Source organism: Fusarium fujikuroi, chromosome FFUJ_chr03 (genome assembly GCF_900079805.1).
Source record: "Fusarium fujikuroi IMI 58289 draft genome, chromosome FFUJ_chr03".
NCBI lineage: Eukaryota > Fungi > Ascomycota > Sordariomycetes > Hypocreales > Nectriaceae > Fusarium > Fusarium fujikuroi.
This window is the reverse complement of record NC_036624.1, coordinates 3771207-3783430: the sequence shown is the minus strand read 5'-3', so window position 1 is coordinate 3783430 and position 12224 is coordinate 3771207. Positions and strand designations below refer to the sequence as shown.

At 48.3% G+C, this 12224-nt stretch overlaps 7 protein-coding genes; 5 read left to right on the top strand and 2 right to left on the bottom strand.

The window, feature by feature from the left end:
- Positions 1-611: 611 nt before the first annotated feature.
- On the top strand, positions 612-974 carry FFUJ_03265 (uncharacterized protein; the record flags this gene model as incomplete). The annotated part of the gene is made up of 1 exon (XM_023575092.1): positions 612-974. One exon carries the CDS (start codon positions 612-614, stop codon positions 972-974), a length of 363 nt encoding a protein of 120 aa, XP_023428333.1.
- A 250-nt stretch (positions 975-1224) lies between these two features.
- On the bottom strand, positions 1225-1960 carry FFUJ_03264 (uncharacterized protein; the record flags this gene model as incomplete). XM_023575091.1 has 4 exons in its annotated part: positions 1225-1409; positions 1460-1757; positions 1807-1840; positions 1905-1960. 4 exons carry the CDS (start codon positions 1958-1960, stop codon positions 1225-1227), a joined length of 573 nt encoding a protein of 190 aa, XP_023428332.1.
- A 586-nt stretch (positions 1961-2546) lies between these two features.
- Positions 2547-4982, top strand: FFUJ_03263 (related to ATP-dependent DNA helicase II, 80 kDa subunit (KU autoantigen protein P86); the record flags this gene model as incomplete). XM_023575090.1 has 7 exons in its annotated part: positions 2547-3034; positions 3079-3139; positions 3186-3701; positions 3751-4142; positions 4189-4400; positions 4454-4917; positions 4965-4982. The coding sequence occupies 7 exons, from the start codon at positions 2547-2549 to the stop codon at positions 4980-4982; spliced, it is 2151 nt and encodes a 716-aa protein (XP_023428331.1).
- Positions 4983-5461: 479 nt separating this feature from the next.
- On the top strand, positions 5462-7093 carry FFUJ_03262 (uncharacterized protein; the record flags this gene model as incomplete). XM_023575089.1 has 4 exons in its annotated part: positions 5462-5842; positions 5891-5937; positions 5983-6657; positions 6706-7093. 4 exons carry the CDS (start codon positions 5462-5464, stop codon positions 7091-7093), a joined length of 1491 nt encoding a protein of 496 aa, XP_023428330.1.
- Positions 7094-7511: 418 nt separating this feature from the next.
- On the bottom strand, positions 7512-7930 carry FFUJ_03261 (probable heat shock protein; the record flags this gene model as incomplete). XM_023575088.1 has 3 exons in its annotated part: positions 7512-7650; positions 7699-7826; positions 7880-7930. The coding sequence occupies 3 exons, from the start codon at positions 7928-7930 to the stop codon at positions 7512-7514; spliced, it is 318 nt and encodes a 105-aa protein (XP_023428329.1).
- Positions 7931-8201: 271 nt separating this feature from the next.
- FFUJ_03260 (related to 60S ribosomal protein L24) lies at positions 8202-9064 on the top strand (the record flags this gene model as incomplete). XM_023575087.1 has 3 exons in its annotated part: positions 8202-8206; positions 8352-8463; positions 8519-9064. The coding sequence occupies 3 exons, from the start codon at positions 8202-8204 to the stop codon at positions 9062-9064; spliced, it is 663 nt and encodes a 220-aa protein (XP_023428812.1).
- Positions 9065-9901: 837 nt separating this feature from the next.
- FFUJ_03259 (uncharacterized protein) lies at positions 9902-12117 on the top strand (the record flags this gene model as incomplete). XM_023575086.1 has 9 exons in its annotated part: positions 9902-10096; positions 10160-10225; positions 10275-10388; positions 10438-10512; positions 10564-10591; positions 10645-10980; positions 11029-11667; positions 11720-11856; positions 11905-12117. The coding sequence occupies 9 exons, from the start codon at positions 9902-9904 to the stop codon at positions 12115-12117; spliced, it is 1803 nt and encodes a 600-aa protein (XP_023428328.1).
- Between the last annotated feature and the right edge of the window lie 107 nt (positions 12118-12224).

The following is a 12224-nucleotide window of genomic DNA, read 5'->3' as shown; positions in this document are numbered from 1 at the left end:
GGGCTACATCCGTCTTCGGTCTTACCTTGCCTTGTGATTTTTTCCCTTCCCTCGCTTGCTCCGAAGCGGCGAGATTAGAGTCTCCTTACTCGTCAGCTGGACTTACAGACCGACAAACGTAACCGAATCCGTGGAATACAACATCCATTCACCGCTCTGCCCTGGCCTGGTTGCGTCCGTATCAGAGAGTGGCGCCCGTGGACCCTGAAGCTAGGAGACTCTAAGGGTCCCACACCATTTCTGATCGACCACAGGAGTTTCCACTTGGTTCAGAAAGAGAAAGAATTGATAACAGACCCAGAGATGGATACCTACGTAATTATAAATATCTACAAAACCGTGTCGAGCTGCCTTTATCTTGACTCTTGATTTAAAACTTTTCATCATCTCGTACAATCTGCGCTGTTATTTTGAGCAAACAAGCGTAAAGCATCCTCCAAAACCAGTCACAAGACCCCGTCACGATATCACAGCTATCAGGATATCTATCCCCTGAAAACCTATATAAAGACTGTCTCTCACATACATTTTCTTGACCGTACCTATCGCACAAGAATCATTAACACTCCGAGACCCAAACCAATTCACATCTCACTTAAACATCTGACAAAATGAATCCCACCGCGCCAACAACCGCAGCCCCTACATCGGGCAACGCCAACAGCTATTTTAGCATTCACAAGACACAATCCACAGAGACAACCCCTGTGTCAACCCCTGGGTTCAAGAGCGAGGAGTTCGACCAAGCTGGACACAAGCTTCCTGCCCTCAATCGCGAGTTCCCCAAGCCTACAGAGGAACTCGACATCCAAAGCATGCTTGATCGTCAACCTGGCCGATGGACCACCAAGGGACAAATCGAGGCCAACCACCGCCGAGCGCAACATGCTCGCAACGAGGAAGAGATCAAGGCTCAGCGTATGCGAGACTTTGAGAAAGCCAAGGAAGAACTCCGTTCTTCGTGGCGGTTCTAAACTACCTGCCCCAAACTTCACCCATGGAGGACTTTAAGGCTGTATCGGCTTACACGTTATGAAAAACCAACTGGCGCATTGCCTTCAGGGCTATACCAAGAGTTCAACGATTTATGACACTACGAATAGACATTAGAGATCGGGATTGTACGATTGATAATACAGGATAGATAGATTAGACGGAGAAGAACATTTGCATTTCTAGCAATTTAGAGTTTTAATACGAATTCATTTTTGAATAGTGAATTGTTCAAGCAAGGTCTGCAACGGACAGAACACGACCACCAAGAGTGAAACCGTAACCAACAGCAGCTGCAAAAGTGATGAGGTTGAACAACGATGAGATACCGTGAAGCATGCCAAACTTCTTGTTCAGTGCCTTCATTTGATCACTTTGAGGTCCCTCAGCATACCATTCCTTGCCATCTCGCTTGACTATAGATTATTAGTAGTGTCTCAAATCGACCCCTTGAAGATTGACGCACCTTGGCCTCGTCGCTGCTTCATAACTTCGACCGTCAAAGGCAGGAAGACAAGGAGGTTCACAGCTCCAGTAAAGGCCATTACACTGATAGGTAGCAGGGAGTGCCAGCGGGCAAATTCCGAAACCAAGCCAGCAGGGCCATTTGACAGACCAATCAATGTGTTTCCGGGATATGTTAAAGCTAGAACACCGGGCAAGACAGTCTGGAGGCCGAAGTAGATGGGGAAAAGCTTCTGTTGGATGGCAGAGAAGCTAGGACGATCGACCGTCCTGAACATAACGATACCATTGATGAAGGTCTACCCGGCTGTTAGAATTGCAGCGTTTGTAGCTCTGCGAGATACGTACATGGAAGAAAGTCGTTCCAAGTAGAGTTCCATAGCTGCCGTGGGGTTAGCGATGCTTTCCCTGACTGCGATTGACTTCATAAACTCATAGAAACCTACGTTATAATATGGTAAGGAGCCGGCGAGAAAGCCACTGCCTTTGCTGTGCTTGTCATTGTTGGAATTCTTCACTTGTGAGTGTTTGATGAACTGTATCAGATCTAACTTGCCGAGGCACTGAGGTGTTTCGATAGTCATGATATCACATCTGGTCACGTGATCGTACAAGCTCCATATTGCGTTGCAGTCTCCATGATGAAATGATCTTCATGATTCAAGATGTGCATGTAGTTACTGGAATTTGCTTTTTTTTTATCATCTGGTACCTGCTCTTCTCTTACATTTCTGGTGGCTTAATAGACTCATCTAATAAATGGAGTTTTGTCAGGCATCAGTTGCACGTGATCTCGCGAGTCTTGTCGTGAGAAGGTCGGCAGGAGCCTTGACCCGTCAGACCCGATGGGTCACCAACCTTAGTACATCTTGGGGTGGTTCTGCCTAACGATTACAAGGATTCATTGTGAGACGTTTCTTTTTGTTGCCATTCATTTAAAAGCGCGACTGACCTTATGAAGTATCTCTGGCTCTTTTCGAATCCCTTTCATCATAGCGAGATTTGATTGACTTCACATTCTTGAACCCCGTCTTTCGTCTTCTGACTTTCTTACCGTATCACCGGGTTTCATACAAACCATCTCCACCATGGCTGAGAAGGAAGCGACCGTTTTCATATTGGACCTTGGGTCAACTATGGCCCAAATCCACAGTGGAAGATCAGAGTCTGATCTGGAATACAGTATGCAATACGTATGGGACAAAATCATAGACATCGTGGCAGCAAACAGGAAAACACTATGCGTTGGCGTATTGGGTCTGAGAACAGATGAGACTGACAACAAGCTCCAAGACGATGATGGGTATGAGAATATTGCAGTGTTGCAGGAGCTGGGACCGATGACAATGTCATCTTTGAGGAATCTTCAATCGCTTGTCAAGCCGAGCAATACATGGTCCGGAGATGCTGTTTCAGCCATCGTGTTGGCTGTTGATATGATTGACACATTCACAAAGAAGCTCAAGTGGAACAGAAAAATCTTCTTGGTCACGGACGGCCAGGGTCCAACGGATGCGGATGACTTGAGTGACATTTCTAAGAAGATGAATGATTCAAACATCCAGCTCACTGTCCTGTAAGTGGAATGGATATCTCAACGACACTTTTAACATGATACAGGGGAGTAGACTTTGATGACCCGGAATATGGCTTTAAGGAAGAGGATAAGCCGAGCACAAAGGTTCGTATGATGGGACACAGCGAGGACCATAGCTAAAAGTTCACAGAAAGAGAATGAGCAAACCTTGAGATCGCTTGTCAATGACTGTCAAGATGGAGTCTTTGCGAACATTACAGAGGCCATCGACGAGTTAGATACCCCACGTATCAAGGCAGTGAAGCCTTACAAGACTTATGATGGTCCTCTTACCCTCGGAGACCCCAACACATTTCCTGCCGCGTTGAATATCAATGTGGAAAGATACTTCAAGACGAAGCTGGCGCGACCTTTGACTGCAAGCACAGTCGTAGTCAAGTCAGAAGGCGCACCGGATTCTGAACCCACGCAAGTTGATGCTGACGATATGGAGGGAATTGAGTTCTCTGCTGTGAAGCAAGCTCGTTCTTACAAAGTCAATGACCCAGATGCACCAGGAGGAAAACGAGACGTTGAGTTTGATGATCTTGCCAAGGGCTATGAATATGGTCGAACTGCAGTGCATATCAGCGAGTCGGAATACAATATCACCAAGATTGATACACAAAAGAGCTTCTCAATCGTTGGCTTCATTCCATGCTCAAAGGTAAGCCTATTACGGGATACCCCGTCCTTCTAGTGCTGATGGTTTCCAGTACGAGCCTTTCCTTAACCTTGGCGAGACTTGCGTGACAGTAGCTCGTAAGTTCGATGCCAAATCCGCTCTTGCCCTTTCGTCCCTTGTATGGGCCCTCTCGGAACTTGAGTCTTATGCAATCGCACGAATTGTGACCAAAGACGGCAAAGACCCATTGTTGGTGGTGCTCGCACCCGGCGTGGAGCCAGACATGGAATGCTTGTATGATATTCCACTTCCATTTGCAGAGGATATCCGAAGTTACCAGTTTCCTCCTTTGGATAAGGTGATCACGGTTACTGGCCAGACCCTTACAACCCACCGGCTATTGCCCACAGACGAGCTGAGTGATGCGATGAGCGATTATGTCGATGCAATGGACCTGTCGACATACGGACTAGATGACAAGGGGTATGTTTCATGCTATCTTGGACCTTTCGGCAACTGACTTCCGCAGCGACCAGGATGAATACGTCTCCATTGACGAGAGTTTCAATCCTACGGTTCACAGGGTGAATCATGCCGTGAAATCACGAGCACTGCACCCAGACAAACCAGTTCCAGATGTTCCTTCCATCTTGTTGCGCTTTTCTCACCCAACTGAAGATCTGATTGAAACAGTTCAGAGGAAGGTGGATGCTCTTGTTGAAGCTGCAGATGTGAAGAAAGGTTTGTTCTAGTCCTTTTAGTGATTGCTTGCCATGACTAACAAGAGGCACCAGTTCCGCCTAAAGCCAAAGGAAAGCGTGGCCGAGAAACTGTCAAACCCATTTCTGGTCTTGATGTGGATGCTCTGCTGGGCGAAGAGGAGAAGGGTGACATTAGCCCTGATAATGCAGTACCCGAGTTCAAGCAGATGCTTGCTGCAACTGAGGAGCTTTCTCAAATCGAAGAGGCAGCAAGACAAATGGGCGCAATCATCTCTACGTTTGTCACGGAGAGCTTCGGCGATGCCAAATATCAACGTGCTCTGGAATGTCTTGGCGTCATGAGGGAGGAACTTATCAACCTCGAAGAACCAGGCCTATATAACACTTTCATGCAAGACATGAAGAAGCAGCTCATCTCAGGGGCACTTGGAGGCGACAGACGAGACTTCTGGTTTAAGGTCCGATGGGGTCGTCTTGGTCTCATTGACAAGGAGCAGTCGGAGGTGTCTGATGTATCCCAAGAAGATGCACACGAGGTAAGTTCTTCGAACCAGATGTTGTAATGTGTACTGACACTGAACAGTTCTACAAATTAAAGTAAGGCAGTCTTGTGATGGGCAATTTATCTGTTGTTTGTAAAAGGAGTGGGCGTTTGTGTACCGATATAGTGATTGGCTGGTGTGAAGTTTATCCTTCTCATGCAACGGGCCGTGTGCAAGCAGTGGCATTTCCATCTGCCACCTGCCTACAGAGTAACGATTTTGTGTTTGACTCAGCAAACCCTTCCATTTACTTTTAATACCTGTCTTTTCGCAATGAATCATAGGGTACTGGGCGTTATTCTACTCGCCAAAATTGAAACGGTGCTTTTCGCTGCCTTTTTTGTTTGCCCCTTCGTATCTCCTTCCTTCTAACGCCACCGTCTTTCAACCATCCACTACAATCCATCTTCTCAACTCAGCACTACCACCGTCTCTCCATTTCCATCTTACAACAACATTCTTTAACACTGCTCCTCTAGTTGAACTCTCACTATTTCTTCTTTGACATTTGATTTCATTACTTCTGTTTTCATCTGACATGTCGGCCCTTCATGCCCAACTGGCCATACTGCAGCAACTTCTAGGCAACGGTGTGAGGCTGGAGGAGAGACCCAGAGACGAAGAAGACTGCAACGAAAATTCAGACAACACAGTCGGCAAAGGAGCTGACAACAACTACGGCGGGATGATGGAGCGTCAGAGACAAGCTACCAGAGAACAGATTTCTCAAACTGTTCAGCAACAAGAGGCCAATACGTATGCTGCCAGACGGCACGAACTTGCTGAGAAGAAGACAAAGGCATTTAATAACTCCGAGTTTCGCATCTTCCAGGCGGTCTCTAAGGATTTTACTTTCTGCCCATTCAAAGTTGTGGTCTCGTATCCAGAACGCTTCGTGGGCAAGGCCAACAAACCTCGTGTACGTATTACAGTCTTAACAACTCTCCACCAGCTCACCATGCTACAGACAAAGCCGTTTTTCACTAGAATTCTCTTCGAGAAAACTTGGGACTTGTAGGTCAATCTGATCAACGGTATGTACAGTGCTAACTTAACAAGCTTCTATCTTCATGATCCAGAGGAGCCGGCTAGAGACCCCTACCTTTTGATTCCAACCGCTCAGTTCGAAGTCTTCCTTGAAGAAATCAACCTCGAGCTTGACACTTCTCTCAAGATCCCTCCCGGTGTGAACATGGAAAAGTTCTACCTCAAATTCGGCGAACATGGTACCCCACGCCCTCGATACTTGAAACGATCAGAGGAAGAGACGTCTCTTGACGCTCGGCCATGGCCCGCTATCGACCAAGATGATATCAAAGGCTTCAAGGCGGCAACCCCAAAACAGCGACTGGCCTGGAAAGCAAAGTTTCGAATTGTCAAGTCTGGGTTTCCACCCAGAAACAGGGCAGATCCTGACAAGGTTGCGAGAAAGAAGAGTCACCGAGAGCGAATGCTTCGCAACACCCAGAGATGTCTTGGTCTTCTGGGAGATCCTGATGGCTATGACGTTGTTTTCATTTGCGTCGATGTTGAGGCCATTGAAAGAAGGCCCAACCCCGTTTCTGAAATTGGTATCGCTATCCTCGACACACGAGACACCAAAGGCGTTGATCCTAAGATTGTCGGCCGTGGCTGGTGGCCCCTGATCAAGACCCACCATCTTCGAGTCTATGAGTTTGCTGGTTTGCGAAACTATCAGTTCGTCAAGGGATGCCCTGACGATTTTGACTTTGGGTAAGGACGTCGTCTCCAAACTCCAACAAGCTACTAATTGTAACACAGGACGAGCACATTCCCAACAAATGCAACAGTTGCAGACTCCATCATGGAAATTTTTAACCCATGGCTTAACGATCAACGAAACATCGCCGTCGTCGGACATGATGTGAAACAGGACATCACCTACTTCACTGAATTGGGCCTGGACCTAAGATTCCTCGGAGGGCTGGCAGAACCGGTGGACACTCAGGACATTCACCAAGCCTGGCGTGGTTCAACAAATGGACGAAGTCTCGGTGCCGTACTGAACGATCTTGATATTGCCCACAAGCACCTGCACAATGCAGGAAACGACGCGCACTACACACTCTGTGCCATGCTTGGTATTGCACTGGAAGACATTCGGAAGGAAGAGGAGTTGAGCAATGAGATGCTCAACAAGGTTGACTGAAGGATATTTTCGAAGCTAGGAGAGATGGAAACTATGTATTCCGAAAATGCAGGTGATCAACTTGGCAATTCCCAGAACAAAATAGGACTTGAAAGGGGACGGATGCATTTCGAGGCTTATGTAAAGTAACACAAGAACAAGAACCGGGGTGAGAAGAGAATGGGTCTTTAGGACCCTTTATTCATACAGCGTCGAGCCTTGATAGCTTTTAACAAAGGCATATATACCTTCACCTGGCTCCAAAGAGCTTCCTCTAAACCCAAAAAACGCCATCGCTATGGAAACAAGTAGTGTACAATATACACGCGCGGCCAGACGCACACGCTTAGCTCCAGTCATCGATGCTTCTGATAACGGCTTTGGTAACTGGTTCTTGACTCGAATACCGGACTTGGGGGAGTAGTTTTCATGATCGTAATTAACTGTTCTTGTCCAAGAACTCCTTGGCCTCGTTTACTTTGGTCGCAAGGTAGGGGCTACCGCCTCGATCGGGATGGTTAAGAAGCATGAGAGTTCGGTGAGCCTTTCGGACCTTGTCCTTAGTAACAGCTCGCTCACTGGAAGATGTTAGTGGGCTGAGTATGAGAAGTGGGCTCACGACGTACTTGAGAGACAGGATTAGAGTAGCCTCCTTCTTGGTCATCTTGGGCTCAAAACCACCCTTGTAGAAAGCCTTGCCCATGGCTCCAACGCCGCCTCGAGATCGCCTCCATGCGACAAGTCCAGCCCGGCCCTGTAGGAGATATTAGTACCCAGAGTCACTGCCTGGGATCACTGCAAACATACCAAAAAGGCCGCGACGGCAGCACCGGCACCTATAGCCATAACAGAAGCCATTTTGTAGAGCGATTGCGATTGATAATAAGTTCAGTGACGCAGAGTTAGTCGGAACTCGAGATCGGGGGCCACTTGATTTTTCCAGCCGGCGCGGACCGGAGGTAGAGGGGCGCGGGGACAAAAGTTTGTCCGGGGTGCAAAACTGTTATCGATAAGGCAGTTTGAGCAAAAAGTTTTTTGATTGACGGCGGAAAAGAGAAGGCTGTTCAAACCAGTGGGGTGGAAGTTGAATTGAAGTTGTTTTGGTCTTTCAGACCACCACCCAGGCAAAATGAGGTATGTCTTTATTGCTGAAGGGCTGTATATCGGATGCTCTTTCTTGCAGAGGTAGAATGCTCGGAGTTCGTCCTCTGCGAGCGCGAGCATCTGTCACATAGCGACTCAAGCTCTACCATGAACTACAGCTAACAAAATGCTTCAGAATCGAAACCTGTTACTTTTGCAGTCGCCCTGCTTATCCCAGCAAGGGTATCACCTTTGTGCGAAACGATGCCAGAGTCTTTCGCTTCTGTCGAAGCAAATGCCACAAGAACGTACGTCTACATATCTCAACTTGCCAAAGACCTCGCCGCTGATACAATTTTACAGTTCAAGATGAAGCGTAACCCTCGCAAGCTGAAGTGGACAAAGGCTTTCCGCAAGGCCGCCGGCAAGGAGATGACTGTCGACTCAACACTGCAGTTCGCCGCCCGCCGCAACGTTCCCGTTCGCTACGACCGAGACCTCATGGCCAAGACCCTCAAGGCCATGGAGCGTGTGTCCGAGATCCGCCAACGCCGTGAGCGCGTCTTCTACAAGAAGCGCATGGCTGGTAAGCGTGAGCGTGAGCTCGCTCTCGCCCGCAAGCTGGTCGCTGAGAACGAGCATCTCCTGCCCCGCATGCGCGGCAGCGAGAAGAAGCGTCTGCGCGACTTGGGCATGACCGAGGAGGAGATCGAGGAGATGGAGCCCGACCGCGAGAAGACCAAGGCCTTTGGTGGCGAGAAGAAGAGGGTCGCCATTGCGCTTGAGGTTGACGAGGATGAGGATGAGGATGAAGAGGACGACAGCGGCATGTTCGACGATGAGGACGATGAGGACGAGGACGGTGATGAGGATGATGAGATGGACGATATCGATATGGATGCCGATTGAGTGGGAAAAGTCATGGGGGAAAGAATCTGAAAGAGAAAAGGTTTACATGGCAGAGACAGCGAGAGGTCTACGAGACAGGGCGTTATGGGTGTTTTTGATTCGAAGGCATACCACGGCGTTGGGATACTATAGAAAAGCCATTTTTCTTCGTCATGAGTTACACACCGACACCAATTTATTTGCGATGTGACTTTGGCGGGAATGATTGATGTTCCAGTATCCCAAGCCGAGAAAGCCCGAGTTGTTCTTTATCGTTGTCGCTCTACACACTTTTGACCAAACACTGTTGATTCCGAAGCTTTTCAGATGGGAATAGAATGGTTGGATGGTTATTTTATCAAGACCAACAGTTGAGGAGAAAACAGCTGTTAAGCCGGAACATGCGGGGAACTAGTTTAGGAAGACATTGAAGATCAAAATGAGATCTCATGACCCATGCCAAATGAGGTGATTGGAATAAAGTGCCGTCTGATAGGACGACCGTAAGCAGAACTCTGAGCGTCGCAGTTGCAAGGAGAAGCCTAGCAGAGGCCCTAGACAGACTCTGGCGGGCTGAAAGGCCATGTTTACTTTGCTGGGTTAGTAGCCTGCTTTGCCGGCTGACGATCTTTTATCGAGCCGCTGCATGTCTTAGGCAAAAGGCTTTAATTCGTAACTGGGAGGTGTCCGACCGACTCAAGGGTCCAATCCTTTCTGCCCTTTTTGTCTTCCTTGGTTTTATCTCTTCATCTCTTCTCTTCTGTGATTTTTGCGTTTGCGAGTAGTGTTTTGTTTTCTTGATTTGCTTAATGCGAGTAATCTTGATCGATCTGACCGTGCTCTGGCTGGCTTGCTACTATGAGTGAAAAGGCGATCGTAGAGGCAACGCCTCTTCTACGAGGACGACTTCAGCAACGACCACGAAAGTCACATTATTCCACCATATTAGGCCTTTTGGCCGCTGTCTGTCTTATCACATTTTTCCACCGCCGACCTTATCCTTACCCAGTGAACATCGAAGATCCAGCAGACAAGCCATGGACTTGGAGCGATGTAAGCACACATAACGTTACACCATGGATAAGAAATCCAAAAGGTAGACTAACAAGACACTAGGTCAAGCCAAGCCGAAAACTCCATTGGGAACCGTGCTATGAAAAGTTTGAGTGTGCAAGACTTGACGTTAGCAATTCACCATATCCTGCTGTTGTATATGCTGACTTGGACATAGGTCCCAATGGACTGGCTTGCGCCCTCGGATGATAAGAGAGTTGTCCTTGGTGTTATCAAGCTACCGGCCAAGACAAAAAACAACCCTGTTTCTCCGCTCTTTGTGAATCCTGGAGTATGATCTCTTTGTGCCTGAAGCTTCAGGAGCTGACTTATGGACGTAGGGACCTGGCGGATCGGGAGTTAACTTTGTAAGAAAAGAGGGACATATCCTGCAAGCAGCTGTTGGCGAAAACCATGTAAGTGGAAAAGCCGGACACTCTGGCCAAGCTGTATGCTTACAATTCCAGGACGTTATCAGCTTCGATCCCCGTGGAGGTAAGTTACACCAGTCCTTATCAAGTGCCACTGCATCATCTAACACTTCACAGTCGGCGTCTCTACACCTCGAGTTGAATGCTGGGGCTCTTCTCAAAAGAGAAAGCTATGGAGTCTCCAAGACACACCTGTTGCCGACGAACACCCAGGTCTTATCTTCGATGCCTATGCCCGAGCATCTGCCTACTCCGGAACTTGCGAGCAGGCCATGGAGGAAACTGGTCTTATGCAGTTCCTCGGTAGCGCATCCATTGCTCGAGACATGTTAGAAATTCTTGACAAGACAGGCCATGAGAAGCTACGGTACTGGGGATTCAGCTATGGCACTATTCTTGGTGGCGTTTTTGCTGGACTATACCCTGAGCGTGTCGAGAGACTGGTCAGCGACGGTGAGTTTACATATACATACCATCGTAGTTCTGACTGACTTGATCCAGGAAATGTCGACTATCACGACTGGTTCAACTTGGATCACGGTAACTTTGTCTCTGACACAGACATGATCTTCGACGGCTTCGATAAAGCCTGCCATAAATCCGGGCCCCTAAAATGTGCTTTGTATGCCGACTCACCAAAAGCCATTGAGGAACGTCGAAGCAATCTCCTCGCCAGTCTCAAAAAGTCGCCTGTTCTCGTTCCAGCTTGGACTCATGATTCCGGCCCCGAACTACCTCTCCTCGTCACCTATTCCCATCTACAACGCCTTATCCAAACATCGATTTATTCTCCGCTGAAAAAGTTCCCTCAACTTGCTCGCGTGTTCGCTTCTTTAGAAAAGGGTGACGGAATCCCCTACTATGAGATGGTGATGGAGGGTGAAAACAAGAGCCTCAACGGAGATATGTGCGAGCTGGGAGAAACTCCTGCGACTATGCCCCTCGAGACCCCTATGGAGCTCGATGCTTTCCCTGCTATTATGTGTCTGGACTCCAAGCCTGTGACAGAAACACCGCAGGAGATTGCAGACTATTTCGACAGAATCACACACAAGAGTCGTTGGGCGGGAGCAGTCAACTCCAATTTCCGTGTGTCCTGTGTGGGAAGAAAGACAAGACCAAAGTGGAAGTTCACAGATGGTGAATCAGCCCTAATACCCATGATATGAGATATGAGACTAACTTCAAGAAGCCGATTTCAGGGGTGATACTGCCCATCCGATTCTGTACATTGGCAATATGGCAGATAATGTGACGCCTCTGCAGAGTGCGTTTAACAACTCTGCCAAGTTCCCCAGCTCAGTTGTTCTCAAGCAGAACTCGTACGGGGTAAGCCTCCTCCTATTCCTGTGTCACTCTGTCTAACTTGAGCCAAAGCATTGTTCGCTGGCGGCGCCCTCAGCATGCTCCCTTACCTATATACGAGAATACTTCCAGAAGGGCACATTGCCCCCTGCTGGTGCCGAGTGTGATTCCGATTACGATCTTTTCGAGATGCCGGGGTTGGGAGAAGAGGTGGCTGGTTTGGATGAGCTCAGCTCGATTGCTTTCAAGCTGTCAAGAGAGGTTGAGCTTCCCAAGGCCTTCTGAGAAGGCAAAGGTTTCCTTGTCCTCAGACTTACGAACCTCGGGAAGGTTTAGTGAGACGAGATGAAGCATTAGTCTATCCGAGCGGAGAGCTGCAGACATGACTACCG